General features: G+C 36.5%; 3 protein-coding genes and 1 non-coding gene across 4 annotated transcripts; 2 read left to right on the top strand and 2 right to left on the bottom strand.

Annotated features, from left to right (window-relative positions):
• Positions 1-8,326: 8,326 nt before the first annotated feature.
• Positions 8,327-11,479, top strand: TCP4 (TCP family transcription factor 4). Its single transcript, XM_021976128.2, has 2 exons — positions 8,327-11,040; positions 11,139-11,479. The coding sequence occupies exon 1, from the start codon at positions 9,685-9,687 to the stop codon at positions 11,002-11,004; it is 1,320 nt and encodes a 439-aa protein (XP_021831820.2). The 5' UTR covers positions 8,327-9,684; the 3' UTR covers positions 11,005-11,040; positions 11,139-11,479.
• Positions 11,480-14,606: 3,127 nt separating this feature from the next.
• Positions 14,607-14,680, bottom strand: TRNAI-UAU (transfer RNA isoleucine (anticodon UAU)). Its single transcript has one exon. It is a non-coding gene; the product is annotated as a tRNA-Ile (tRNA).
• Positions 14,681-18,924: 4,244 nt separating this feature from the next.
• Positions 18,925-22,848, top strand: LOC110771785 (uncharacterized). The gene is made up of 5 exons (XM_021976136.2): positions 18,925-20,629; positions 20,751-20,864; positions 21,224-21,390; positions 21,470-21,677; positions 21,783-22,848. Exons 1-5 carry the CDS (start codon positions 19,940-19,942, stop codon positions 21,945-21,947), a joined length of 1,344 nt encoding a protein of 447 aa, XP_021831828.1. The 5' UTR covers positions 18,925-19,939; the 3' UTR covers positions 21,948-22,848.
• Positions 22,455-27,506, bottom strand: LOC110771782 (sodium/calcium exchanger NCL-like). The gene is made up of 7 exons (XM_021976134.2): positions 26,626-27,506; positions 24,755-24,940; positions 24,348-24,529; positions 24,076-24,221; positions 23,585-23,861; positions 23,123-23,428; positions 22,455-22,845 (listed from the first exon to the last, which is right to left on the bottom strand). The coding sequence occupies exons 1-7, from the start codon at positions 27,056-27,058 to the stop codon at positions 22,597-22,599; spliced, it is 1,779 nt and encodes a 592-aa protein (XP_021831826.1). The 5' UTR covers positions 27,059-27,506; the 3' UTR covers positions 22,455-22,596.
• Between the last annotated feature and the right edge of the window lie 61 nt (positions 27,507-27,567).

Here is a 27,567-nt window from a genome sequence, read left to right as displayed (position 1 = left end):
ATGTACGTTACTCAACGATCAAGAATCATCCACTTGTATAGTTGAAAGAAGAAAATTAAACTTTTCACAAGAATACTTTGATCGAAAGAAGATTAAAGATCGACCCTCCAAGTCAATTTGTCCCTAACTTTTTGTTAGTGCATTTCCATTTATTTCCAAGACAATTAACTATCACAAATACACATTTGAAACCTAATAAGGAAAGTCTTTTTCTCCAAACTTTAATAATAAGCTAAAGTTTTCTTGCTCAAGAAGCATTGATCTCTTTTCTCAATTGTCAAATTCTTAGTAGACACACGCATTTAAAAAGGGGGAAATTTCTATCTTTCACCGTCAATTAAAAGTAACTTTGATTTCTAGTGGAAAAGGAATCGAGTTCTTAGCAATGCATGAGCAACAAAACAAAATGAGAGAAAAGAAAAACTATCCAAGCAAATTCAAGATGCCATTTCGTATGGAAAAAGAATTGGCACCATGTCCAAAAAGAAGCAGTCAATCTAGGCGTGCTTTCAAACTCACCCACCATATCTCTCTTTCTCACTCTCTGAAATCAACAAGTATACATGGACCCTAGCTATTTCATTTTAGTACAAAATAATGTATTCTAACACTGACCTAAATAGATAAGATTTTGTAGTACTCTTCAAGTTGCGTATCTTATCGATGTACTTATAATCGATTCGTATCTTAGCCTATGACAAATCAACGAATACAAAAGTTTTTGTCTTGAAGAATGTTTGTTCTAAACCCTTAAAACAGATTTACAATCATATGTTATTGGCAAATTATTGATACGGGCCAGTTTGGCATTGTTGTGCTATGAAAATAATCGCTGTCAGATTTGCTGTGATAGAAATCAACTGTGAGATCAAACAGTTTGGCGTTTGGTAAACTTTTTGTTAAAAGTGTTATTGGTACTGATTCCCGCATAATCAAAAAAAGATTGTAGCATAATCATTAAACCCATCACCTCTTCGAAACTGATTCCTGCATAATCAGAAAATGAAAGCATCTCATTAGCTGATTTCCCTTATAGTTTTCTCTCACATCAATTTTTAATAATAAGTGATTTTCTCATAGTTTACCAAACGGACTGGGCTTCCCAAAAATGTTAAAAAATCACTTATTACCCAAAATAAGCAATGTCAAACAGGCACTACGTCTTGTCTTTTAGAGAGATTTTCTTTCTTTCTTTTTTTGATTTTTTTTTGGGGGGGTTAAAGATATCTTGTGCACCTTAGGCCAATGGACACATTAATGGTGGAAAAAGACTGCATTGATTGCACCATCCACATCATTTAAACGTGATCAACATTGTGGTTGTCAATTACCGTTGAAATGCTTAACCGCAAAAGGCTAACAACTAGTTGGGTCCTAACTATAATTGTCATTGTAACTTGAACACAAGGGCATTGAGCCATGCTTACATTAGGAAACCACCTGTAAATTAATCTGAACACATTGACATTTCCGGCCAATTGTCGGCTTCGAAAATGACTTCCCCAGTCAAATTGCCTATCGAGAAAATGAATCAAATAATTCCTCTTTTTTATCTCGTGTGTACGATAATGTAAGAAACTTGTTTCACAGTGCATGTATCAGTCCACTTGAAATATCAGGTTCCAAATGAAGGGTTGTTAAAAGCAATTACACATGCATCCCGAGATTATGTATTCGAATTTCTCCTTTCCTGATGTCACTTGTATAAATATAAATAAAAAATTATATTCCAAAATGAAAAATGCTTCATGAGTAATAAATAGTAACCTCAAGTTAAATTTTACCAATCATTTCCAGTGGGCCTTACCTCACATGCCCAAAAGCCCTTTACTTTGGGTACCCTAGGACCCATGTCCATGACCCCACACAATCAACACCCACACGTGAAGAGAAATTCCACGTGTCCTGTAAATTCTATCAAATGATTATTGTTTGATTTAATAAAAACATTCGTTTCCCGATATGAAAATAAAATAATGAAAAAATATATACATGTACAACAAAAACTAGACCAACTGTAAAGTGGTTGGAAAACTATGGAGCAGTGTTAACAGTAACCCAGAAATAATATTAGTTTATTTTCTCCCTCTCTTGTCTCTGCCTGAAAAAGATAGGGCGCCGAATAAGCGACACAACAAAACCCACTCCTAACCTTTTCAACACGCCCACACGTGTAAAGGATAACTCACAAATGGTCCTCCTCCTCTCATCAAGTCTTCTTCTTGTACCAAAAAAGAGAAGATTCTAGGTTCTATATGATCATATGCTGCTGATATGATACAAACAATCAATTCATCAGACAACATTTTTGTCTAGATGAGAGATGATGCTTTCACAATCCACTAAATTATAAATTTATAAGCGATTAATCTTAAATTACATATATCTGCTAAATTTGATCGGAGTTCCAATTCTGCGAATCGTCCTAAGCGCTTAAACTCAGCTTGTGCTATTGAATCACATGTGCAAATAATAGAACATGTAATACTTGCTTTGAGTATTATAATAGAATATGTAATACTTGCTCTAATATATATGACAATTTCTTCACTTAGTAGTAGTTGTGGGTATGAAACCATTCAAACGATCAAATCAAATCAATCCAAGTTGTTTGGTTCGATTTTTAACATTTAAGAAAATGTAATCTTGGACTAACCAAACCAATCTACAATTAATTTGGTTCGGTTCGATTGATCTATTTGGAAACCGCCTAAATTGAATCAACTTGTATTAATTTATTATTATTATATTGATATTTTGAATTTTCTCATTGTTTATGACCATTTACTATTATCTTTTATCATATATAATGATATCAATCATTTAATACCGGAGTTTCCCTCAAAACTTCATGTTTTCAAAAATCATAAAAATAATAAAGTATAAGAAAATATAGAAAACTTGGTAATTGTGTATGAAGAGAAATAATTGAATCAAACCGGTCACTAAATAGATTAATTTTTTTATCTCACTATTAGTTTACCGCCCGAACCAATCCGAGTTAATATTTTATATTAGTTTGGTGGGGTTTGAACCCTAAACCGAACCAAGTCATACCCCAAGCTTATAATTAACAGGTTCAGGATCAATTTATGCAAACAATGTCCCAAATCTCCAAAGTTCAAAACTATTGGGTTGACCTAAAATGATTTTTTCTTTTTGTTTCTCGACATACCTGACCAATAAATTAAATATTTATAATCTTCAAAATCCCAGGGATACTGTCTTCTCTTGCATTTTATTCAGTACTGTAGCTGCACATTCTTTCCAATTCTCCATGAGATCTATGCTCTTTCTTTTTTCCTTCTTTTTTATTATATTTTCTTGCTAAGTTCCATGAGATGTCTACTGAAATAGAAACAATGTATTTATTTTTTTGTTTTGGCTTCCCTGACCAATAAAATAATTAATTTCTAATTTTCTATGAGATTTCTACGGTCTAGCTTTTTTCTTCCCAATTTTCCATAGCTTTTTTTTTTGGGGGGCTAAGTTCCACGAGATTTAATTTATACTTCAAAGATTGATATGTATAATTTCTTTTTCTTCTCTTGATCCCTAACCATCAAAAGGGTTCTTGTCTCTTGCGTTTTCCCCACTGTTCCAGCACATTCGTTTTTAACAACTTTCTAGAGAATTCAAGCAAGTTATAGAAAGAATTAATTTTTGTTTTTATAAATGAAGCACAATATTCATATGAGTTAAATTAAATATTTTGTGTCAAATTATTTTTAAGAAGAGCGTTGGATTGATAAAACGCTAAAAATTCACGTGGTCTAAATAGAGTATTGTGAATAGAGTAACTAATCTTTTAATATAAATTTGAGATCAAAATACAAGGAATTTGTAGCTCAAACGGTTAAGAGCAATTATCGCTTTGCATGAGATTCTGTTTTCAAAACTTTCATTCTTCAATATCGTTTGCATAAAAAAAAAATAGAAATTGAAATGTGATCAACAAACTTAAATGACCAAGGAAGCCAAAATGATTGTGAAGTTGGCTTTGAGATGAAACCCAATGTGTGGAGAGACCTATATATATATATAAATGAACCCCAAAAACTTATACTAGATGAATGATGAGCACAATAGTTACATCCATATACAAAATTTTATATCTTTAACAATTATATTTATTAATACATCCAACCACACATGTACAAGAAACATTTCCATATCATTAGCAACTTCCAAAGGCTTGCATGCTCAGCAATTAAGTATGAGTACTTGTAATTCCATGGTAGGGTTCTAATTCTGTTTCCTAGCTTCTTGTTTTTATGTAGGAAAAGAAGATCTTCTTTCCAAAGTATAGTATTTTGTAGCTTTTCCAGCTTTATTTCAAAACCCAATTTTTTTATATATATCCAGAAAAATAGAAAAAAATATCATTGTGGGAAACCTTAAAACTTTCGAGCACTTCAAATTGATCCCATCTTTTGAGGTTTTGTTTTCTTCAAAGATGGCAGAAGAAGAAAAAAGTTGTTCAAAACGCATTCTCCAACATATAATTTGTGCACCATTTTGCCATACCAATTTTCGTGCGTTGGCAGCACCTTGTTAGATTGATCGAGAGCTAGCTAGCAACAATTGATAGGCTCAATCTTCTAAGCTTGACAAGTTGCAAGGGGCACAGGTACCTTTTGACAAGTTGCTTGATTTTGAGGCTGCTCTATCAGAAATTCAGACATTGATTTAGTCTAACGGACTAGGTTGTCGAGTCATTTGTTGTAGGGTAACTATCGCTTTTGATATATGTAAATTCATATTAATTAATGGGTGTCAGTTGAATTGGTCCTGGTGTGCTTTTAAGTGGTTCTCAAGTTCGAACCGCCATAATACCAGTGCATGTGAGTTTCTCTACTCCTCTTCCTAACTGTTGGCAATTTTTTTTTTTTAACCCCCTCTCTTACAAAAAACACTCTTAGAACCGTTTTCACTTTGAGGGGGGAGGAAGCCACTGTTCTTTCTCCCTTCTCCTATTCTGAGTTTGCAATCTTAGTTGGGATGTCTATGCCATAATTTCTTTAATCTTGCTTGATTGTTAGTAGAGGAGCACTCCATTATTGTAATGGCCATTTATGATTAGTGGCTTTTTTAGCTTAATTATAAATGCAATCCTAGAATTTCTTTATAATAAAAAAGTATAATTTTTTGACAGAAGGGTATGGAGACTAAGGTGCTAATACAAAAGAACAATGTGATATTATTTATAATTTGGCCTATGTTTGTAATTTAAAATGTAATTCTTACCCCACAAAAATGCTGAATAACGTGGTTTTCGTTTTTTAGTATTTGTTTTTTTGGTTTGTACCGAAAATAAAATTATTGAGGTGTTAGCCAACTTTTGGTGATGCAGGAAACCTCTGAATGTTGTACAAAAATTCGTGTAATGGCCCCGGAAAGAGGATATTGCCAAGCCAAATAATTTCCGACAGAAAAATTTAAAGCTAAGATAATGACTTGAATTGAATCATGGATGAAGTAATCTTAAAATAAAATGAATGATGAAGTACTATATATATATTTAAAAAATATTTAAGAATTTAAATGAGACGTGTTCTAAATTCCTTGTATCATATATTCTTTGTCATTACACTAATGTGCCCTTTGGATTATCTTAATTACATAATTAGCACCTAACACAGCAAGCAAACAAAGATTGAAGCATGCAAGACTGCGATGTGAGATTTACAAATTACAAATTCGGGCTAATAGTATCCTTGACTCATAGTTGATAGTGGTTGGTGCTAATTAAAATATCAATATTTCCACCATAACACAAAATAAATCTCATAGTTTAAGTATAAGTATATTCGTTTATTAGAGCGATGGGACTTGGCTAATGACCCATCAATGTCAATTTCGTATGTTGTCTGTTTGTAGGGTCAATTGACCCCGGTGAGTTTCATATTCTCTTATTTGTATATTGATATTGTTTGCCTCTCTTCTGCGATTCTTTTTACGAATCATGAATGTAAGTTCACGCTTACAGGGAAAGGAGGAAAGTATTTTTCTTTGTATATTATGGCATGGTTACTACACGTGGATTTATATCCTTGCATCGAAGCCTTGTGTTTAAATTTTCATTCTTAGAATATCGCTTATATAAAATAAAATAAAAATATTCATAAATGTATGACCGACCATATTAGATATTATATTAAGCCTCAAATTAGCAACTACATGAGTTTCATACTCTAACATTAAAATTAAGATACGATGACGTCTAATCGTTACAAGATAAAAATACAAATGAGTTATTTATAATAGTTGGTGTCCTAATTAATACGAGATAAAAATACAAATATTAATTATTATGAATATATGGTGGATAGCCTATTTTAGAAAAAAGAAAATATGAAAAGGAGGGGAGCATTCATGATTGAACCAGACATTCAACCAAATTGGAGAAAGAAGACCCGACTGACAGCTGTCCCAAACAAGAATATATCTTTCCCTTTTCTTCTCTCCAAGATTTGAAACGTAATTTCGAAATCAAATATAAGGGGAAAAAACACCATAGGTCTTACGTGATGTGCATGTAAACATACAATTGGATTCCCAACAAATATTTGTGAGGGAGCAGTTTAGTTGCCGATGCTCCATTTAAGGAAAGCTTTTCTGGCACGGATCTAATGTACTCTTTTCTCTATCCTACTCATTATTTAACTAATCAAATGAGCAGTGACATAAAAATAAGTGACATCGAACTTGTGACACCAAATTCTCTCCCCATTTAGGGTGTCATCTTTTACACCTCCAAGTGTTGCCAACTTGCCATGTAAGGTTTATGCCTTCAGACATTTAGGGAAGTTTTCATAGGTGAATGCAGAGAATCTGGATCCCATTAGAGAGTTGCTATTCGTACTCCAAAATTTTCATTCCACACCCTTTTAGTTTGCCCGTTCATTTCTTGAATTGACATGAAATAGTGTATAATGACTTTTCTAAAATGTCAATAACAACTCTCCCTAATGCCAGGCTTAGGGAAGCAAGCAACAAACAGTTTTGTATTAGGATCGCATGTATCTTTTTGTTGGTCTATGGACATATAGTAGGGTTTTTACGAAGGGAAGAAAATGATACTGCTTCCCTCCTACCTTAAAAAAATATTTTTAATTCGTGTTATCATGGCCTTATTAATTGTAAAAGTTCACTAAGGTCATTCATCTCATTTTGCTTACTAGATGGATATTTGCAGCAAATCAATATTTGAAAAGCCAGTTTTAAGACAGGTTTGAACAATGGAGAGCAAGATGAGAGGAATGTCTAGGGTTTTAATGACATTGATTAGGGTTGGTGGTCACTCGAACAAGGATACAGGACTTCTTTTTCTTTTCTTTTTATGGCCCTTCGATAAGTGGGTAGGATTTTATATCATTTGGTAAACTAGTAAATGATTCTTAAAGTTGAAAGCCGTATGAAGATCAGGGAGCCAAATTCGAATTGTCACTCTCGCATTAGTGCAGATAAAAATTAAGAAAACTCTCACAGAGCATCAAATCTTATGTGCATTTATAGATAAACCTTTAGTTGTGAGGTTTTAATTTAGAAAAATCTTGGTACTGGACGGCTTACTTTTAAACTGTAAATTATTATGGTATTTATCTTAAATGAGATTGTGGACGATTCATAACCTGTATCGAGCCACACATCTTCGGCGCTACTAATACTATCAAAGGTGTAGTTTTTAAAATTTTAATTTATACTTATTTCTAGGGTATTTTTGAAGGACTAGAGTTTCCGAGTCCCTAACAAAATTACAAACCTTAAGTATAAGACATTTTAGTTTACAACTCATTTCATATTCAACTTTAACAAGCTGCATTCATTTGCATGCATGCCATTTTAAAACATTAAGGTTTTTTTAAAGGACCTTTTATGTTGAGATAAGAGATAATATACTAAATTCACACACACTATATGAATGCTACTCGAATAAAAGAAAAGAAAATTGCTCCAAATAACTACACTTGTGGATTCTTTGCTAAAAATATTAAGTTCTTTCCATCTGACAAACACGATACATTAAATTGTTAAAAAAGTACAATTAGTAAAAAGAAGAAAGAAAAAGACAGGTCCCAAAAATGTCATGTAAAGTAAGCAGTAAACCAGAACAAAGAAAAAAGTGGTCTGGAAGAAGGACACTGAAGCGTAGCAAAAGAAAGAGGAACAGGGAAAAATAGAGAAAGATGACGTTGTTGCTTAACTTTCCTTTCAAAATGGAAGAGAGAGAGAAGAGAGAGAGGAGAGAGAGGACATAAAAAGGTGGAAGAGGGTCGCTTTCAAAAGGCGTGGTGGTGGTGGTGGCATATAAATGATCTAATCTAATCTACCAAAGAAAGCATCCCTCCGCAGACAGTGCCTTGAGCTAAAACCAAAGGTCGTAACTTGTGTCCAGCAAGTAAAAACCTGAATTTAAAACAACTGTGGGGGAGAGAGAAAAAGAGGTGAGAGAAGAAGGTTAAACTGGAAAAAGAAGTTCAAGTTAGAAGAATTCGATTGAAAATAGAAAAAAGGGTTTGGATTTGGAGGGTATTTTGTGTAGTGTCAAAGTTTAGATAGTAGAAAGAGAGGAAACCACAGCAGACGCAATGATGAGATCACAGAGATCTTTAATCCTCTTTCTGACCAAACACTGCCACCCTTACCACTGGCATCATCAACTCCCTTCCATAGCCCAATAAAAAGTAGGGTTTTCTCTCTTCTCTCCCTTTATTTCCCAATTTTTACTCTCTCTCTCTCTCTCTCTCTCTGGAATTGGGAAAATTGGGATTTGGGTGTGTGGGCTTTGTTGCCTGCGCAGCTGGGTATTGTTAACCCCTATAAACCAGTTTGGTAAGTCCACATATAGAGCAGAAGAAGCAGTGTATAATTAAAGAGGCACAAAAACCAAAAGTTAGACTAGCATAGAGGAAAGAGAGAGAAAAAGAGAGAGAGAGAGATGGGTTAGGCTGGCAAGAGAGCTGGTTTAGCCTTTCTCTTTGGTCTGCTTTGGGTTTTAATTAGGGGACCCTTTTGGAAATTGGTGGTGGTGGTGGTGGGGTGTTGTGTGTTATGTGATATGGAACTGAAAACATTGAATGGCAGAGGCTTTTGGGAGAGGCAGCAGCAGAAGCAGAAGCAGAAGCAGCAGCAAAAGAAGCAGCTTTCAGAGAAGAGGTGGCAGCACAAGCAACAACAGCATCAACAACAAGAACAGGAGATCAGAACCCACTAGCAAAAAAAAGTGTTGTAGTAGCAGAAGCCCAAATAGTAAAAGTAGCAATAGTGGTAGAAGAAGAAGCAGAACAAGTACTGTTCCATTAAAAGCTGGAAGAAGAAAATCACAAGGGCCTGACTCTGGATCCTCAAAGGAACCATCACCACCATTATCTCCACCTTCCTCTGCATCAAAACCAAAACCCAATTATCAATTTTACCCATCAACAACAAGGCCAAGAAGAAGAAGAAGAAGATCACCAAAATCATCAAGCTTTCAACTTTCAGCAACATCCTTATCTCCAACAAGCAGACCAACAGCAACAACACCACCAGCATTTCTTTGGTGGCTTATTGTTAGACACAAGATCCACAGAGGCAGCAGAGCTTCAAGCCCAACAACAAGAAGCCCCAAAGAAACGCAACTTCTTCACTTCTTCTTCTTCAACTTTGGGGGAACAGAGCATCGAATATGCAAGATCAAAAATGGGCGACACCCACCACCACCACCACCCCCAAGCAACGACGTCGTCCAGGCTGGGGATAAGGCCGTCTTCGGGACTCAGCGCCGACATCGTGGAGGTGGTTCGAGGCAGCCACATTGTCCGGTCCACGGGTCGAAAAGACCGGCACAGCAAGGTCTGCACTGCAAAAGGCCCACGAGACCGCCGCGTCCGGCTCGCTGCTCACACCGCCATTCAATTCTACGACGTCCAGGACCGCCTCGGCTACGACCGGCCCAGCAAGGCCGTCGATTGGCTCATCAAGAAGGCCAAAGCCGCCATAGACGAGCTCGACGAGCTTCCCTCATGGAACCCACATTCAGTTTCGACCACAACACCGTCTACGGCGGTTACAGCCATGGAGACCCAGAACCCAACAACCACTGGCTTCCACTGCTTTGCGGCGGTGGACGCAATTGGTTCTGCTAATCGAAGAGCAACAATGGTGGGGAGTGGAGTTTCAGAGCAAATTGTTCAAAATCAAAACCCACTTACCAACTCGACTTTACTCCCACCATCGCTGGACTCGGACGCCATTGCAGACACTATCAAGTCCTTCTTCCCAATGGGTGCTTCTGCAGGTGCAGCCGAGGCTCCATCGTCGACGTTACAGTTTCAGAACTACCCACCAGATTTACTGTCCAGAACAAGTAGCCAGAGCCAAGATCTACGCCTTTCTCTGCATTCTTTCCAAGACCCAATTCTTCTGCAGCATCAACAAGCTCAAGCTCAGCACCACCAGGCTCAAACCCATCAAAATGAGCAAACACTCTTCTCAGGAACACAGCAACAAAACCCACTTGGGTTTGATGGATGGACAGAGCATCATCACCAGCAGCAGCAAGCCGAGATGAACAGATTTCAGAGAATGGTAGCTTGGAATAGTGCTGGTGGTGGAGATACTGGTAATGGTGGTGGATCGTCATCATCAGCTGGGTTTGTATTCAACTCGCTGCTCCCAACGCAACAGAGTACTAGTTCTCTGCAGCCATCGCTGTTTGGCCAAAGCCACTTCTTTTCTTCTCAGAGGGGACCCCTTCAGTCCAGTAATTCGCCTTCAGTTCGTGCTTGGATGATGGACCAACAAAACCAACAATCGATTTCTCATGACCATCATCATCATCATCAAATCTCGCCATCCATTCATCATCATCATCAGTCTTCGTCTTCCATTTCCAACATGGTATTCGCCTCAGGAGGCGGATTCTCCGGCTTCCACATCCCGGCACGAATTCACGGCGAGGAGGAACACGACGGCATCTCCGACAAGCCGTCCTCTGCTTCCTCCAATTCTCGCCATTGAAACAAACAAAAAAGAAGACTGAACTTCTCTTCAAAGGTGCTACCTTTAATAAATTTTGTTCTGCAATCTCCTGTTTTGCTTGTTTTGGATCAATTTACACATTGCCTACTTGTTGGGTTGGTTTGTTATTGCAGGGCTCAGACTCATCTCTACCTTCCACAGGGAGATAAAATGAGTAAGCTGTTGGTGCCAATTCAGACATGGCCACAGAGAAGATTTTCCGGTCGCTTTGATTCAATGGCGTGCGCCTTGGGAAGAAGAAATCTGAGTGCATTTTCGGGTTTTTTCGATCTCTCGGCTTTAACTTTGTTTAGCTTTTATTTCATCATTTAGTTGCTTATGTTGTTGTAGCAGCTCTGTTTTCATGTTTGAGTTGAGCTCTTGAAGCTCAAACTTTTTGCTTACTCTCTTAAATTTGCTCTGTGTTTCTGTTGCTAGACTAGTAATGTGTTGTGTTGGTTTGCTTCATTTTTCATTCCTAGAGTTGATTGGAAGTTCTATGTCTTAATTCATTAGTTAAATTAGCACAGACCTGAGCCACCGAAATTGGTATTGTTCTGAAAATACCAGATCACCCAATATAGGAAATTTTGCAGATTTTGGTTTGAGAGGTAGTTGATCTTTAGCCTATTTCATTCCAGAAATGAGAGAGAAGTGCAAAGTGGCCTTCCTTTTCATCTCACTTAGAAATAGTACATTTATCGTGTAGGTGGAAGAGAGTCTTAATTCCCTTTGTCATTTTTTTGGTCTTTACTACTTTTCAGTGAAAGGGTTCATGCCTCAACAACTTTCTCAAACCTTCAAAAAAATATTGAATGAATAATATATTTGATCTTTTCTATCTCTATCCTTGACCAGCACAGTCATTTTCCATAAACAGTAGAAATTGTTGGGGATGGAGTAGACTAGTAGCTGATTCTTTTAAATCCATATCTTCCCAAAGCTGCAATCTTTGGGAAAATTCCTAACTTAAGCAGGGTTTTCCCTTTTAACTCCATATTGCTTTGCTTTAGCATCGCTGTATATAATGAGCAAACTTGAATGTGGAGCTGAGACTAGGATTTTTTTGAACTATCTAAACAACTGTTACATGAAAGTGATAGCATAGTTTGATGGATCTAGAAAAACCCATTTACCCAATTGAGTGTCAGTTGAACATGGTCCTGTTCATGCTTTGACTTGAAGAAGTAGAAGAATCACTGTCAGCCTTACATACTTTGAATCCCATTTTACCTGAACTAGTAGAATTGGGTTCAACTAGCTAGTTTGGCCATTTTACCTGGAGCTCCTATAATGCCTTTTTTATTGCAAAGCGAAGACCAAAGATCCGCAGGCTTGGGTTAGGGCCGGTTGGTTAGGGCATTGAGTAAGTTTGAATCGAGTACATTAATTTAGAGTATTTAGACTATCGCTTGTATTTATAAATAAATAAAAAAAACTGAAAAAAGACGAAGGAGCAAAGATCCAGTAAAAGTTAATAGCAAGTCCTGAAATTTACTTATGACTAAGGGTCCAGGTTTTGAAGGGAATCTAAGGGTCGTGGTCTATGACCTATAATGAGTACGGGTTTTAGACCAAGTGGGGCTAAGTGGGAGTACATCTGCAGGAGGAGCCATGAAGGAAGGGGATTGGGATAATCACAAACTCAATTATGGAGAGAGAATACACAGATGGATACCACCAAAATCTGGTACTTGCCCATCTGTCTTTGGTCCCCTACTACTACCCTGTAAATCTCAGTGCCTAATAAAAATCTTTTAAGAGCATAGCTGGAAACTTTCTTTTCCCTTCTTTTCTTTTTTTTTGGGCGCCCTTCAAGATAAAACACTTAGCTTCTACTGTGACGGTGACATTTTGTTATGGTTTCTGGTACTTGTAAGGGTTGATGACTTGATGGTTAGTTGATCCCTGTGTTTCATTTTTTTTCATTTTTTACCGAAGAAACCAAACATATGATCATGGTGGTATACGCATGAGTTGTAGGAAGACATTGGAAAAGGGTGGTGAAGACATAAGGATTTTGTCTGGATGCAGAAGACCTAACAAAGCATGCTCTGTGTGGTGAATGAATCTTATATATATTATCAGTTTTTACGATTGTAAGATAAAGCTGATCTTTTCCCTGCATGCTTACAGCTTTTAGCCCATCAATCCCACATCTCACATCCCTTCTTATTCTCTTGTTAATTTAGCATTAAACAACATAGATTATAAATCATAAGAGATTAAAGAATCCAAATCATTGAGTTGAGCAGTTTTTAATCATACGTTAACGACATACACAAGATCTATAATTGCACGAATGTGCACTTTAAATATACAAATAATAATATCATATATATGTAGCTATGTAGCTCATTAAAATTATTGTAACCCACTCCTTCCATTATAATTTATAAAATCCCACCACCATCCACAAGTGTACAAAACTAGAACACACAACGCATATCCTACACCACCTCTTAAATTCCAATCTATTTTTTTTATAATTATGTTTTTGAATAGTGAAAAACTAACAAAGACTCGTCATCCTGCAAGCTTGTAGCTTAAGTGGTTAAGAGCATTTATCATGTATATGAAGTTTTAGGTTTGATTTACTCCTCTCCAATATCGCTTGTATGAAAGAAAGAAAAAACCAGAAACAAAAACAAAGATTCATCATCCTGCCTGATATTATAATTCAACCCTGTTTTCTCTGAGTCCTTTTACCTGGAACTCAACCAGTTATGCTGCCATGCATTGAATGCCAGATATCTCAGCTTGGATTGGATCTATTTCCCAGAAGAAAAAAAAAAATCTGATAAATGATAATAACAAATGAACTGGACCAGTGGATCTTGGTGTCGTGTGAACACTCGAATTGCTAAAGGAGCAGACAATGCATTTATTTACTTTTTCCCCACCTTCGTTTGTTGCACAAATAAAGCTTGAGCTATAGGCCAAAATGGGTTGTGGAGGTTGCACGACACATGCATTGCTTCTTGATTTTCGGTTGCAACAACTACCGTCTATGAAATTTGAACTCAAGACATTCTTTGACAAAATGGAGACAAAGTGGCACTAGACCAAGTGATTATGGATAACCCTGATTGCCAAAAGTTATAAGGGAATACTCAAAATCTTGATCTCTTGGTCATCATTGCCTGTGAAAATCCATGGTTGCTTACAGGTTTCATTGCAAAGGCGCTGTGCAAGTAGAGCATTTTTAAAGTTTAAACAAGACAGAAAGCAGTGGCTGATTGCAGATGCATAATTAAAACAGGAGTGTTCAATCAGTTTCTGAATCCAGGGATTGTACAGGTAACATGTGCTCCACATGCATGGCACTGGCAGCAGGTACTGCTAAAAGCAAAACCTACTACTTTCAAAGGAAGTTTTGAAGAGAAGATGCAGGTGGCAGGCAAATACATGAAAATTAGGCATCCTATTCCTCATGCATCTTTAAGACCAAGCATAACCAGCGGCAGATGCCTTAGGGTTGTTATAATGTGTAAAAGAACAAAAAGAAAAAGAAAAAGGAAAAGAAAGCTCGATCGATCCTACGGTATATATTGATGCTCTCATTCTGATTCTGCATAAAAATAACATATTTACCCAACTTATGGTCCCGGCGGGGCTCGAACCCGCGACCTTCGGCTCATAAGACCAACGCTCTAACCAACTGAGCTACGGGACCTGTTTGTTATAAGATTCTTTCTTTTGCAATTTAAACTCTCCAGAAGAAAATATTTATACTCCAATTTCAAATATCTATGCACATATGATGGTTATTTTCTTAGTCTGTATAATCTCACAACTGTTGATTTAATTGGTAAATATCAAGCAAAGTCTACCCTGTTTAGGACGAACTCTAGCAACATATTTAACTTGGAGAAGTAGGGTTGAAAATGCGTTCTGAAATGGTACAAGAAAAACAGAGAGGAAACTCTAGAAACTACAATGGTGGGAGAAAATTATTTATTAGAAATGATTGCCAATGTTGCATTAGTAAACACAAATTAAGTGTCACACTGCTCTGGGAAGGATTGAAAAAAACTTACCTATACCATAGTGGCGTTATCTCGAGCCAATCACCCATTGTTATGTGTTTTAACTTTCTGATATGGCAATGCACGATAGGTTTCAGATACCACCACAGTGACATCCCGTTACATGTAAGTTCTTCTCAGAAAAATCGGGGGATTAAAGTGGGTGTTTTTCTTATTTAATTCAAAATCACATCTTTGAATTGCACAATTATTGAAGAACATAAAAGGTCTTTCCACAAACAAACCTCAAATAAGCAGCAAAATCTTGTTGATCTTGAGATTTGAATTTGAAAACCTACTCCAACAAATGGAGACTAAAATAATTCCCAGTACTAGATCCGACGATCATTGATTGAGGAGGGAGGATCTAAATTTAAAATTTTCTATCTATCTCAAGATTTTGCCCCAACAAGGTTATATTCCAATCACGTGAGAATTACTCTATTTCCCAGCTTTAGTATTATAAAAAAAAAAAAAAAATTCCCTCAAGAAAATTCACTGAAAATCCTATGTTCCAAGTAGAGCCACAAAATATGAAAAATGTGACAGAAAATGACATTCAATCAAATATGGGCTAAAAAGTTATGTCACTAGGGAGAAATTATAATATATTACGGTAGTATATTTATGTGTACATCTTGTATACGTGTATAATATGGGTGGATAACAGGGTTTCTTTTTCCACTTTTAGGGAATAGTATTAATAAATATCTACTTATATCACAAGTTATAACATGTGTACAAGATATATCACATGTCCATATTACTGTAATATTCTATAATCACTCGTCACTAGGGACTAATTAACATCAATTGTCATTTCCATTGTTATCCATGATATTATTGTTCCTATATTTCATAAGAGTGTGATTATTTCTACTCTTATTTTCTATTTCCCCACTCACCTTATCTTTAAAAAAATTTACCCATTTATAAAATGACTTCTAAAGACTTAGACAAATTTTAAAGATAAATTTACTTATTTCAATATTTTCATAAGCTACAAGGCAGAGAAAAAACTTAAAGATCCAGAAAATCAAAATATCTAGTCCATTGAACACAACTTGATCCTCTCCATATCTCAACTACTAATGATTAGCAAAGAGAATTTGCTTGAATTAATAATTAAAGGGCATTTTAAGAATAATGGTAGGTAGAAAGATATTTGTATTTTTTTCAAATTTACATGGTGAATAAGATAAAAAGTGGATAAAAAAAATAAAATAAGGGGTGAAAATATCAGCACTTGTTTCATAATCGTCATTCATGATGTTTTTCATGGTTTTGTTTCAATCATGGAATAGCATACCTTTACATTAATGTAACTAATTTTACATAATTATCTGCATAAAAGGAACTCCAATACTTCTGTTAAAAAATAAAAAATAGAGGGAATGAGTGAGAACTAAATGACAATTATGAAGTGATAGTGATACCTTGAACTAGAAAAAAACCCCATATTTTTATTTTCACATTAACGTACTAAATAAAACAAATTTGGACACAAGACGTCCCATCAATTTTTATGATGCTATCAACTACAATAAATTCTTGGTTGTTAACTATTATAACTTCAACCCAATGATGATTTCAATATAAAAAAATGTTTGATTATATATTCAATTCAATCAACAAACCCTAGAAATAAAGTTCGGTTTCTCTTGCCCCAACTTCCTAGTGTTTCAATGTGTTTTGTTTTTAGACAAGCCAATTTGACGATTCATAGATTAGCTTGCTTTGCTATGTTCTCTCATAAGGTATTTGAAATGGCACGAAGTCCCTCCTCATATCGTTCAAGATACTTTAATAGAGGACCTTATGTAATTCTTCATTTATTTTTCTAATACCATCGCTTCATTTTTATAAATAAATTATATAAAAAAAATTCTAGAAAGAGAGAAAGCAAGAATGAGACAAGGTAAATATCTTATTGGTAGATGCCTTAGCCTTATATTTTGTGTATCCAACAAAATCTTTGGCTTGTTATGTTGACAAAAGGAGTGGTGTCATGGAGGCTCCAGTGTCCTTCTCTATGGAATATCGATGGTGGGTGGCTGATTTTCTTGAAGGCACCATTTTTGTTTTGTTATGAGTAACTTTGGATAGTCCTGTTGTGGCCAAAGTGGATCCCTTGCTAAAGGTAGACATAGCTTTGCTCATTTTGTATGTCACAAGGAAAGATTTGAGGATTCAATTATAGTGACCTCTCAGCAATTGTGTTTCCTATTTCTGTTTCATATTTATCACCACATAATGATTTAACCTTATTTAATAATAATATATGCCTGGAAATTCTGAGTTGGCTGATTTGCTGTCAAATTTGTAATGGATGGTACTTGAATTTTTGAATCTAACGGCTCATCAACCAGATGAAGATTGAGGATCTAGTATAGTAGCATGTCCAAATTTGGTAGATTTTCATTTTCCATGATAGATAGAAATCTTAAAACCTTAATCCAAACCAATAAATTTCAGAAATTCTCATATTTGAAGTCTTTAATTATTGCCCTAATTATTATAGAATTTGAATCAGACCGAATGATTCGTCTTGGTTCATAGAAAAACTGATGATATAACAAACAATCCGTCTTGGTTAGCAAAAATCAACTAGGGTGGTCAAGAGCGTTTATCCTACGTTCACAAATGAAGAATGTTAATGTTGAAGATATGATCCAACAAAAATCAAGAAAACAAGTGCAAGATACTTGTAGTTCAAGTAGTTAAGAGCGTTTATCCTACACTCTTGTATTCGAATCTCTCTCCCAATATTACTTTTGTATAATTACTGGAATAAATATTAATGCGATGTAATTACTGAGCATTTTTATACTTTTTTGGATTAATGGAATAAAGGGATTCAAATTTTGAGACATCTTAAATACAAAATTGATTATAAAGCCGCATGGATTTGAATGGCGTAATTAAAGGGCAGCATCTTTGTCCATCGATTTTGTTGCCTTGTCAAGCCTTGCATTGCATTCTACATTTGATGTCCTCTTAAGCTTTGATCTTGTCAATCCAATTCCAATCCAAAGGGGAAAACCATTAAAATTTGATCTAGTCTATTATATATATCTTTCTTCACCTACCTATGCACCATGTCACATTCAACTCGGTTCTTGCTAGTTGGTAAGTAGCTATGAACCTCAGAAGAGCTTTCCTTCTAAGGCTTTACCTTTCAAAATACTTACTTAATAGTTATCAGTAACTTCCTATTTGATTTCAATAATCATTTCTTAATGGCTTGTTAGGCAATAGAAACTAACATAGTAACCAAAGAGGCGGGCTCAGGTTATTGAGGAAGTTTTTATCCATTTGATGTCAGGACATACCCATAATCTCGAGTCGGAAGGACTTATGCATAACACCCAACTACCAGCTACCATTGGTATAAATTTATGTAGAAAATTACAGATCACGCCCCAATAAGGATTGCTGGCAGCGGGACTTGAATACTAATGAGACTATACACAGTGCAAGAACCTTACCAACTAAACCAACCCTCATTGGTTATCTTTTGTTTCTCTTTTTTCTTGTTGTTCTAATAAGTTTCGATCTTCTTTTTTTATCAAAAAATACAAAGGGGGGCAAGTAATAGCTTCTTTCTTTTAAATTTTGTAGGGGTAGGTATGACAATGGGAGATGGGTTGGGTAGAGTGTGTCATTCTCCCCTCACCCTGCCTCTTTCAATGCTTTTCCTTTTTCTTTTCTTTCCCTTTAAAGATGATAAATGTTTACATTACATGCATAATGAAAATAAATCAATTAATATATAAAGAAAACTTGCACTTGTACATCTTCAAAAGAAGAAGATGTTCCAAACTAAAATTCAACTAAAATACATGCATGCAAGCAAATATTCAAATAAAAATAAGAATTTGAAAACTCCAATGTATGTTACAAGGTTTGGCATTTGATTTGGGAGGTGGTGAATTCCATGCAATGCAAGTGTCGGTGTTAGGGACACTTTTAAAGGGCTCCACGTGGAGGTTGAGAGGTGGGTCCTACCATACTGCAAAAGCCAGCCATAGATGCCCAAAAATGAAACAAACAAAGCTTATGGTGACATTGGCAAGCCAAGACTGTGGATGTGGCTGGTAGCTCAATTTGGTGCTCGGAAAAAACATTATTGGAGAGCAAAGATCTGAGCTTTTGGTTCACTTCACAAGGAGAGAAAGTAGTAAGTGAGAGAGAGAAAACAAAGCTCATAAGAGTCGGTCTAGCAAGGAAATGAGGAGTGGAGCGAGAATGTGGGCTACAAATTTGAGAAAAATATTATTCGTAGTGCTCTAGATTTGCATGGTTTGAATTTCAAAAAAGAAAAAAACCCAAAAGAAAAGAACAGATTTTTTGGTCATAAATTTGCATATATAAGCTCTGTCATCTGATCTGTCTCTCAGACAAACAACTACATGTGAGAAAAATCTGAAACCCCTCGGATTATCTCTCTTGCTCTACACTCTGTTTGCTCTCTCTCTCTCTCTCTCTCTCTCTCTCTCTCTCTCTCTCTTTCCTTTCCCTTTTCAATTTTTCAATTTTTATTTTTTGCGAAAAACTTGGCTAGGCTCTTGGGTTTGTTCCTCCCTTAGCGAGATTTTGGGCAATCTTAAATTCCTCTATAGAGTTTGTTTTCAAATCATGGTTCTTGAAAATCAAAGATTTGGGTCTCTCTCTCCCATCTTTGTTTCTTTGTTTCCTTAAACACCCAAAAAAAAAATCGAATTTTTATTGATGGAAGAGAAGAAGAGGAAGGGTGACAGAGACCAAAGACTCGAGATGGTCCTAATGAAATTAGCATCAAGAGCAAGTTCCTCTCTTATAAATCCCCATTCTGATTTCTGGGTTTGATCCAAAATTCCTTCTTGTCAATCTGTTCATTTTGTAAAAGTAGATGGAACATAGCAAGAATGGCTCAAGAAGACCAAACCCAAAAGTGTAGCAATACTAGTAGTGGTGCTAGTCTTGGCTTTGCGAGCATTACTAGATCTTCATCCAAAAAAACCAAGCAAAAAAAAGTGCCACAGAGAGGACTTGGTGTGGCACAGCTTGAGAAAATCAGGCTTGAAGATCAGCAAAACAAAGCAGCAGCCGCTGTGATTTTGTCAACCCCATCTTCTTTATCCTCACCAACCAAATCCACATCCTCATCATGTCCTTCTGTCCCAATTAGACATTTTTATCACTCTAATCATAATCAACCACCCTCTTCAATCCCATTTCCTTCTCTACCATCACTAGATCTACCTTCACCAAACTCAATTTTCAGGCCACCAATAATTCCAACCCAGAACATTGATGTAATTAGGAAGCCAATTAGCACGGTTCCATTGGGAAATAACAATAATAATAATGGTGGTCATGGGTTTGAAATTCAGGGACATGGCAATAATAATGTTCCTAACTTGTGGAACCCTTGTGACTTCAATCTTGATCAGAAGGAGAGTTCTAATTCTGGGATTGATCCCGGGTTGGCGTTTCGGTCTACTTTGAATTTGCCTTTTGAGTCCAACAACCCCATTTGGCCTCTCACCAATGTGCCACAAAGAACACAACCATATCATCAGCAGCCTCCTCCTCCTCCTCCTCCTCCTTCAATGGTAAGACATTTTTTCTTTGTAGTTTTTAACATTGTTTTTAATTATTGGGAAGAAGTAAACTTTTATGATCTCCTCCTTTTGATTGTGTTGAGAAGGAATTTTGGGGTATGGAACTCTGCAGGTAAATGTGTCATCAGCAACTTCATCATCATCTGTACTAAACTTTCAGATAGAGCCCCCTTCAAACCAAAGCTATTACAGCAACTATACACCTATGTGGCCGGATGAAGAAAAGGTTTGTTCACCTCTATATTTAGTCAGATATGATCGTTTCTCTTTCCGGTCAAATTAAGTTAAATTAGGAAATTTCTTACTAGTGTATCTATAAATGCTTCTTTTTCCTAGTGGAAATTAGTAGAAATTGTCAGTTAAAGGAATTGCAATGAGTGGGTTCTGATTGGATTCTGGAAATCCTAATTTATATTTTGAAAATCTTCTTCTCTTGAAAGGAATGTTAGAAGCTGCAGAATTGTATTTCATTTCAGTTTGCTTTATTTTGTTGTCTTAAACTAGGATTCAGCACAATTTGTTCTGTTAATGTGTGAGGAACCTGAGAGATTGGTCTTAATGCTGACTACCTTTGATATGTAGTAGATGGTTGGCATGAAGAGGCCATACCCCTTTTCCCTAGACAATCCACCAGGCCCCTCCATCAACTTTAAATTCCCTACCTTTGTTGCTCCTATGAGAGCAGATGAAGCAAGTTCATGTGGGAACAGATGCACCTTCAATTTGGAGCCTTCAGGCAACCCAATTTTCAGGTTAGCTTATTTTTATCTTCCAAAAATTGCACCAGTACATATGTATGCTTGCTCATGGTTTTCTTTGCACTATAATCAGAGAAGCCCCTTCATGCTCAACTTCAATTTCGGAGTCGAATTCGAGGAACAGTATTAAAGAAAATGGGAGTGTCAATGGAGATTTTCTCACCTTAGCCCCTCCTACAACCAGTAGTAGGACATGTCCCAGCCCAAAGTTGAACCTCCCTTCAGCATATCTAGCGTTCCATAACCGCGAAGTCCCTGAGTTTGAATCATTTTCTTATCAAGTGAGATAAATCAACAGAAACCCACTTCTAATTCACTAGTTCTGTTTAATAATCTGATCTCATTTTCTAATTCTATTTTGTTTCTTTCTATTGAATTGTTAAAAGGGCAATGCAGAGGACACAAATTTCCAGCCAGGACCAAGCGGTTCACATCCACAACAAGCTTTCTACAGCTTCTTCCCACCAGCAAAGGCACAAATTGGAAGAGCAGCAGCCACTATAAACAACAATTGTAATGGCGAAAGTGTGGATCTCAATTTGAAGTTATAAATCTGATCTTTGGCAGGCTAGTTGTTTCTCTCTGTGAACCATATTAGGAAATTCTTTTTTTTCTTTTTTGCTGCCCATAAATTTCAACATATCAGTAGGGTAGATATGTCTAAATTTGCTTATGTAAGCTTGAGACTTGTGAAGGGTGAGAATTAGAAAAAAGACAGAGGAGATGCAGATCTGTCTGTTTGAGTGGTTACATATATATTCATGAAGCCAAATACCAGTGGTTGTTAACTTCTTGTGTGCCTTGGGATTTTGGGGTTTTCTTTGAGTTATGTTTTAGTTTGTTTTGGTTGGTGGATGATGGATGACAGAGGCAGGCAGCACTGAGAGTTGCTAACAAACTTTTGCATGTGGTGGATTGTGGGAGGATCTGATTGTGCTTTGTCCTATCTTCTTTATTGTGGGCTCCACAGATCTGACCTTCATTATAGTTGCAAACGTTTGATGTAAGAGTTGTGGGTCATACAAGGAAAACCAGCTAACGAAGGCAGAACAGAAAGATAATAAGAGAAAATAAGCAAAGGTGTTCAATTGCTTAACATGAGCAGAACAGAAGAAGGTTTCAATTGGAAAATTTGTCCAAAATCTCTACTTTATTATTCTGCACTGCATGAAAAGCAAGCACCCTAAAGATCCCATCAGTCTAAGACCAACCATAAACGTAGTCCAGGACATAAATGAGTGCCACGGAGAAGGGGTAAAGTAGGAAAGCGATCGAAGACGTCCAGAGAGGGAAGACAGTGCGGAAACTGCTAAACACACCCATCACAATGCAGACAATGAGAATAACCAGGACTTCTGCTGAGAAGTCCCATTCTAATCCTCTGAAGTAAACCAGGGCCAAAAATACCGATAGGCAGAGGACGTTGTTCATGGTTGCCGATCCATACAACTGCAACACGAAACAAAGAGGTAAAGAGGTCTTATTTCAGTACACAATGCAGTTGCCAGATGTTAGAGTAGAAAAAGAAAAAGAAAAGAGAAGAAACTTTCATGATGCAAAAAAGCTACTTGAGAAAAGATTTTGATAAATGAGTGCATTGTATTATGTCAATGGAGAAGCTAATCGAGTTAAAATGGACTAAGTTTTACGTTCGATGTTTGGTGAACTTAACAATGATAAGACTGGACTATTAAATTGGAAAACTATCGAACATAAGTGTACAAACCTGAGAAAATGTCAGCGAGGCAGTTCTTATCTTTTTGCGGCTAGCGAACATTATTGCAGAGACAGCCTCACAAGAAGTAGCCAGAGGTAATGCAACAAATGAGATGAAGAAAGTTGGAATGCTTGTGGCACTTGAGAAGTTATCAACAACATCTATCAAGGGATCAGCAAATGCAGCCGCAATGAGAGTTCCTACTAACAACATCAGTACTGCTTTGAAGGTCGTCCACTTGGGATTTTCAACACCTTCAATGATCTCATCGCTTTGACCTCCCGCCCCGAGAAGATCGTGCTCTTGCTTTGTTCTCTGCCCATAAATTTCCAAGCAGTTAGTGTTGGGAAGAATCCAAGATCTTATAGCTTGGTATGCAAGGCTTAGAATTCCCAGTGTGAGAATATGAACTCCTGACACTTGGTAGATTAGCATGATAAATTCTCAAAGTTTTGGTAAGCATAACCTTACCGAGTGAAAGTCGAATAGAAATTTCATCGTGTGAGGATCATTGTTGGAAGAGTCATCTCCCAAACGCTTTGCCTCATGAATCCATTTCGAGATACCATCGAGGAACTCTTGAAAATCAATACGAGAATCGTGAGAAGTGTCAAATTCTTCCATCACTTTGCCCACAGCATCATCCCTATCCAACTGTATTTCATCAAATCGGATACCGACAATCATTGCTCTTAATTCAGAATATGAAATAGATCCATCTCCGTCCTGATCCATTACATGAAACAACCTGACACAACATATAGTAAGAAAGCAAGAGGGATAACAACATCTCTAATAGAAAAGAGAAGAGGCACAAAGAACGGACATGACTAAAATGCTTGTGCTTTTAAAAGCACTTTTAACTACTGCTAGAAGTGCTTTTTTAGTTATCTGAAAATGGTTTTAAACCTTCTAAAACCACTTCTAAAAGCACTTTTTGCTACTCCATTCCTGATACTAACTTTTTTATGATTTCTTCGTTAGGTTCACCATCATCTCTAAGGAGCTTTCCCAATGCTTGTTTCTTCAGATGTTGCAATATTCCTGATATAACATGCTTGTGCTTTGCATAAGCAATTCGTCTCCTCTGGATCCAAGGCTGAAACACCTGCACCAACAATTAAATATAAGACAAGTAAATAAACAAATACGACTTTGCAATCAAAAATCGAACTTAAACGTATTTTTGAGGTCATGCAGAGTATGTAATTGCTGCATGAAAATCACAACTTACCTGATAAAGGCAGTAAGAAATAAATAGTGCGACAGAGACAATGAGGGAAACCAAAACTGCTATGTCTTTTCCCAAGTTCGAATTGAGAAGCTGCGGTAGTTGAACTATAATGAAAGGGATGACAGATATAACCATAATCCTTGCAGCATAGCTAGTCCAGATATCAGTACTGACACCAGAACCTGCAATTACAAATAGCTTTACTTAATTCATGATCTTTACTTACAAATCAAACATTTCAAAGGGAGACAACACATTATTGTATCACGTAGACCGGCTCATTACCTACAAATCACAGTCCGACACATATACATAAGTAACTCGTTAAAAGAACAAAAGAAAAGTTTATGTACGCATGTCAAACTACGATCTGTCTTTAACGAAAAAACGGTTCCTCATGGACATACCAGTTAAGCTAAACCCTTTGGTATCTTTGTTATCAATGGCAAAGGAGTTCTGAATATCGCATTTGCCAACAACAACACAGGAACCCCATATTAGTGTAAGAATCAATACAGTTGAACCAGCTAGCAACCCCATTCCAACTGAGACTTGGCTTTGAGCTGTTTCTGTACTCCCAGAAAGTCCAGATACTGAAAAGAAAAGGCAATTTAAAGCTAATTATTAATTACCTGTACATACATAGGAATACAAACCGAGGAATGAAAAGGAAAACTGTTTTTTATTTTATTTTTAAAGATGGATGTGAATGTTGTTGAAGTAATCCTTTTTTTTTTATTTTTACCATGCGTTATTCTATGCTACTTTAAATTACAAACTACCTTGACAAAAAACACTACAAAAGAGAATTTGAATTGAAGTACAAGGGAGCGATACATTGCTATGGCTAACTAGTTCTTGTTTCTTTCGTATTTATTTTTCATCTGAACTAAGATTATTAGACCAAACAAGGCTTAGCCACGTTGGCTAGAGTGGATGTGCTTCCCGCTTTGCACCCAAGTTCAAATTCCCCTCTTCGTAATTTAGATTAGTTTAAAATAGATTATCGCTTGAAAAAAAAATATTATTATCCCAAACAAAGTCCAATGATTCCAGTCTCCAGACCATGTTCTACTAAACTTTTCATTTAAAAAAAATGTCATTTTCTAATACATGTGGGTGTGGCGTTTTGAAGAAAAGAATTGCTGTCACCCACACAATTTTTTTTACTTTTATTGTTATAACATTTTGTTTCATTTTGCTAGTGTTTTTGGAATGCAAAAAATTTGAAATAAAAACATGATACTAATTATAATTTGTCAGTGGTAATTTTTCCATTTTTCTAAACTGAATAGTAACTTTCGTTACATTGTTCACTAAATATAAATATATCCAATTTAAAAAGAATTTATAAGAAGATAAACTATCCACACACACACACACAAAAAAAGAAAGAAGAAAAACTACATGGTAGATTGAATCTATATAATTAAGACAATTTGCCATTGTCAAGTTCCATTTGGTGAGAGAGAGAGGATTGATGTTTGGCTTACCGGGCTGCCATTATACATGCAAAGACGAAAGATAGAGAGAGATTGATCATGGAGGGTTTGTTTGTTTCCCTAACCATGGGCCATAGTTTTGTCAGAAAGCAACCGTCTCAATTTCCATTAAATAATAGTAGGTCCAACATTTACTTCTTCATTTTCATACAACAAACAAGCTTTGCCAGGCAATAAATAATTTTATCAGAGTTTATAAATATTATAATTATAAAATGCTCGCACATATACATATATTTAGTAATATTGCACCCTCAAGTGTGAATTTTTTTTTTAATACAAGTATAGTCTAAATTACAAGGAGAATGAGAATTTCACACACAGAATACCAAGATATCATAGGTGTTCAAATATGAGACCATTAGTATGCAAGTGAATGCATTTTTTCACTAAGCTTGACCTCGTTAAGCAGATGAGTCAAGTTTATCTTAAGTTTGGGTTCGTGGCATCGAGTACGAGTTTAAAAAAAAATAAAAAAAATCATATGAGCCAAGCTTAAGCATAATTCTATGAGTTTTGTTTGGAAATTAAGCCGAACTTTAATATCAAGTAATATTTATCCAAAGGAAGCTTCATAACCTTAGTATTGGACTTGACTTTGACTCATTTCCACCCCATGTCATGTCTAAGCAAGCACATATAACAACTTGTTGTTTTGATGCGATATCATAAGTCAAATACACTGTCAAAAAAGTCGTCTTCTTAATATGAGTTTTTTTTTTCATGAAAAGCAAACAGAGAGGAGAATGAGAGAGGAAGTAGAGAGAGAGATTCACCGAGAATGAGAATGGCATCGGGAAGCGAGCCAAGAATGGGGAGAAACAAGCCTCCCACAATGCCGGGGCCGAGAATCTCCAGCAACAGCTCGCTGCCATTGGAGAGGTACGTGGCCGCCAAGTACATCAAGTATCCGTACACCAAAATCAGGAACAGGTTCCCCAGCACACTGCTCGTGCACGGTAAGAACCCGTACGTCTCCTCGCACGCGCCGTCCGCCTCACCCGACAAGGACCCGTTGAGGAGCTTGAGAGCTAGGTGGGGTGCTGTCGAGTTGTGGGGCCCCACGTAGACCCCATCGGAGATAACTGCTACATCGTGTGGTGGGGATTGATTGCCGAAGAAGAAGCGGCCGTGGGCTAGGCCGCAGAGGAATAGTAGAAAGATGAAGAAGAAGAAGGGACGGGGGAGAGCGTTAACGCGGTGAGGCATGGCTTAATTTTCAGGCGAGCATTAATTGGAGTTCTCTTATGTTTCAAATTTGGGCTCTTTTTTAAAATTTTGGGTCCATTTTTGGGTTGTGATAAAGTCGACGTTGTAGGCCACAAATTTTCGATTCTCCTTTGCTGTCTGCCAAACCCCTCAGCCAACCAAGCGGACAAAAAAGCAAGCAAAGTAAATTTTGGGTCCACATGATTTGAGAAAATTACATTATATGTCATTGGCGAGATTCCCTTCCCTTTCACGCTTGAACTTCAATTGAATCGAAAGGAAATGGGACTTTCAATGGACCACCAAATGGGTTGGATTAAGTTTAGTAGAGTCCGTAAGAGGCTTGTAGCTCAAATAGTTAAGAACACTTACCCTGCACCTGAGATTCCGTGTTCGAATCCCTAATCTCCCAACATCAATTGTATAAAACAAAAATATATGGTTTAGTCCAGTCCAGCCTCTACTTTAGCTAGCCAAACGTGGGACTGGACTGGTTGTACAATCCGACT

This window comes from Prunus avium, chromosome 4 (genome assembly GCF_965620075.1).
Source record: "Prunus avium chromosome 4, drPruAviu1.hap1.1, whole genome shotgun sequence".
Taxonomy (NCBI): domain Eukaryota; kingdom Viridiplantae; phylum Streptophyta; class Magnoliopsida; order Rosales; family Rosaceae; genus Prunus; species Prunus avium.
Note: the sequence above shows the minus strand (reverse complement) of the source record. Positions and strands in the feature narration are given on the sequence as shown.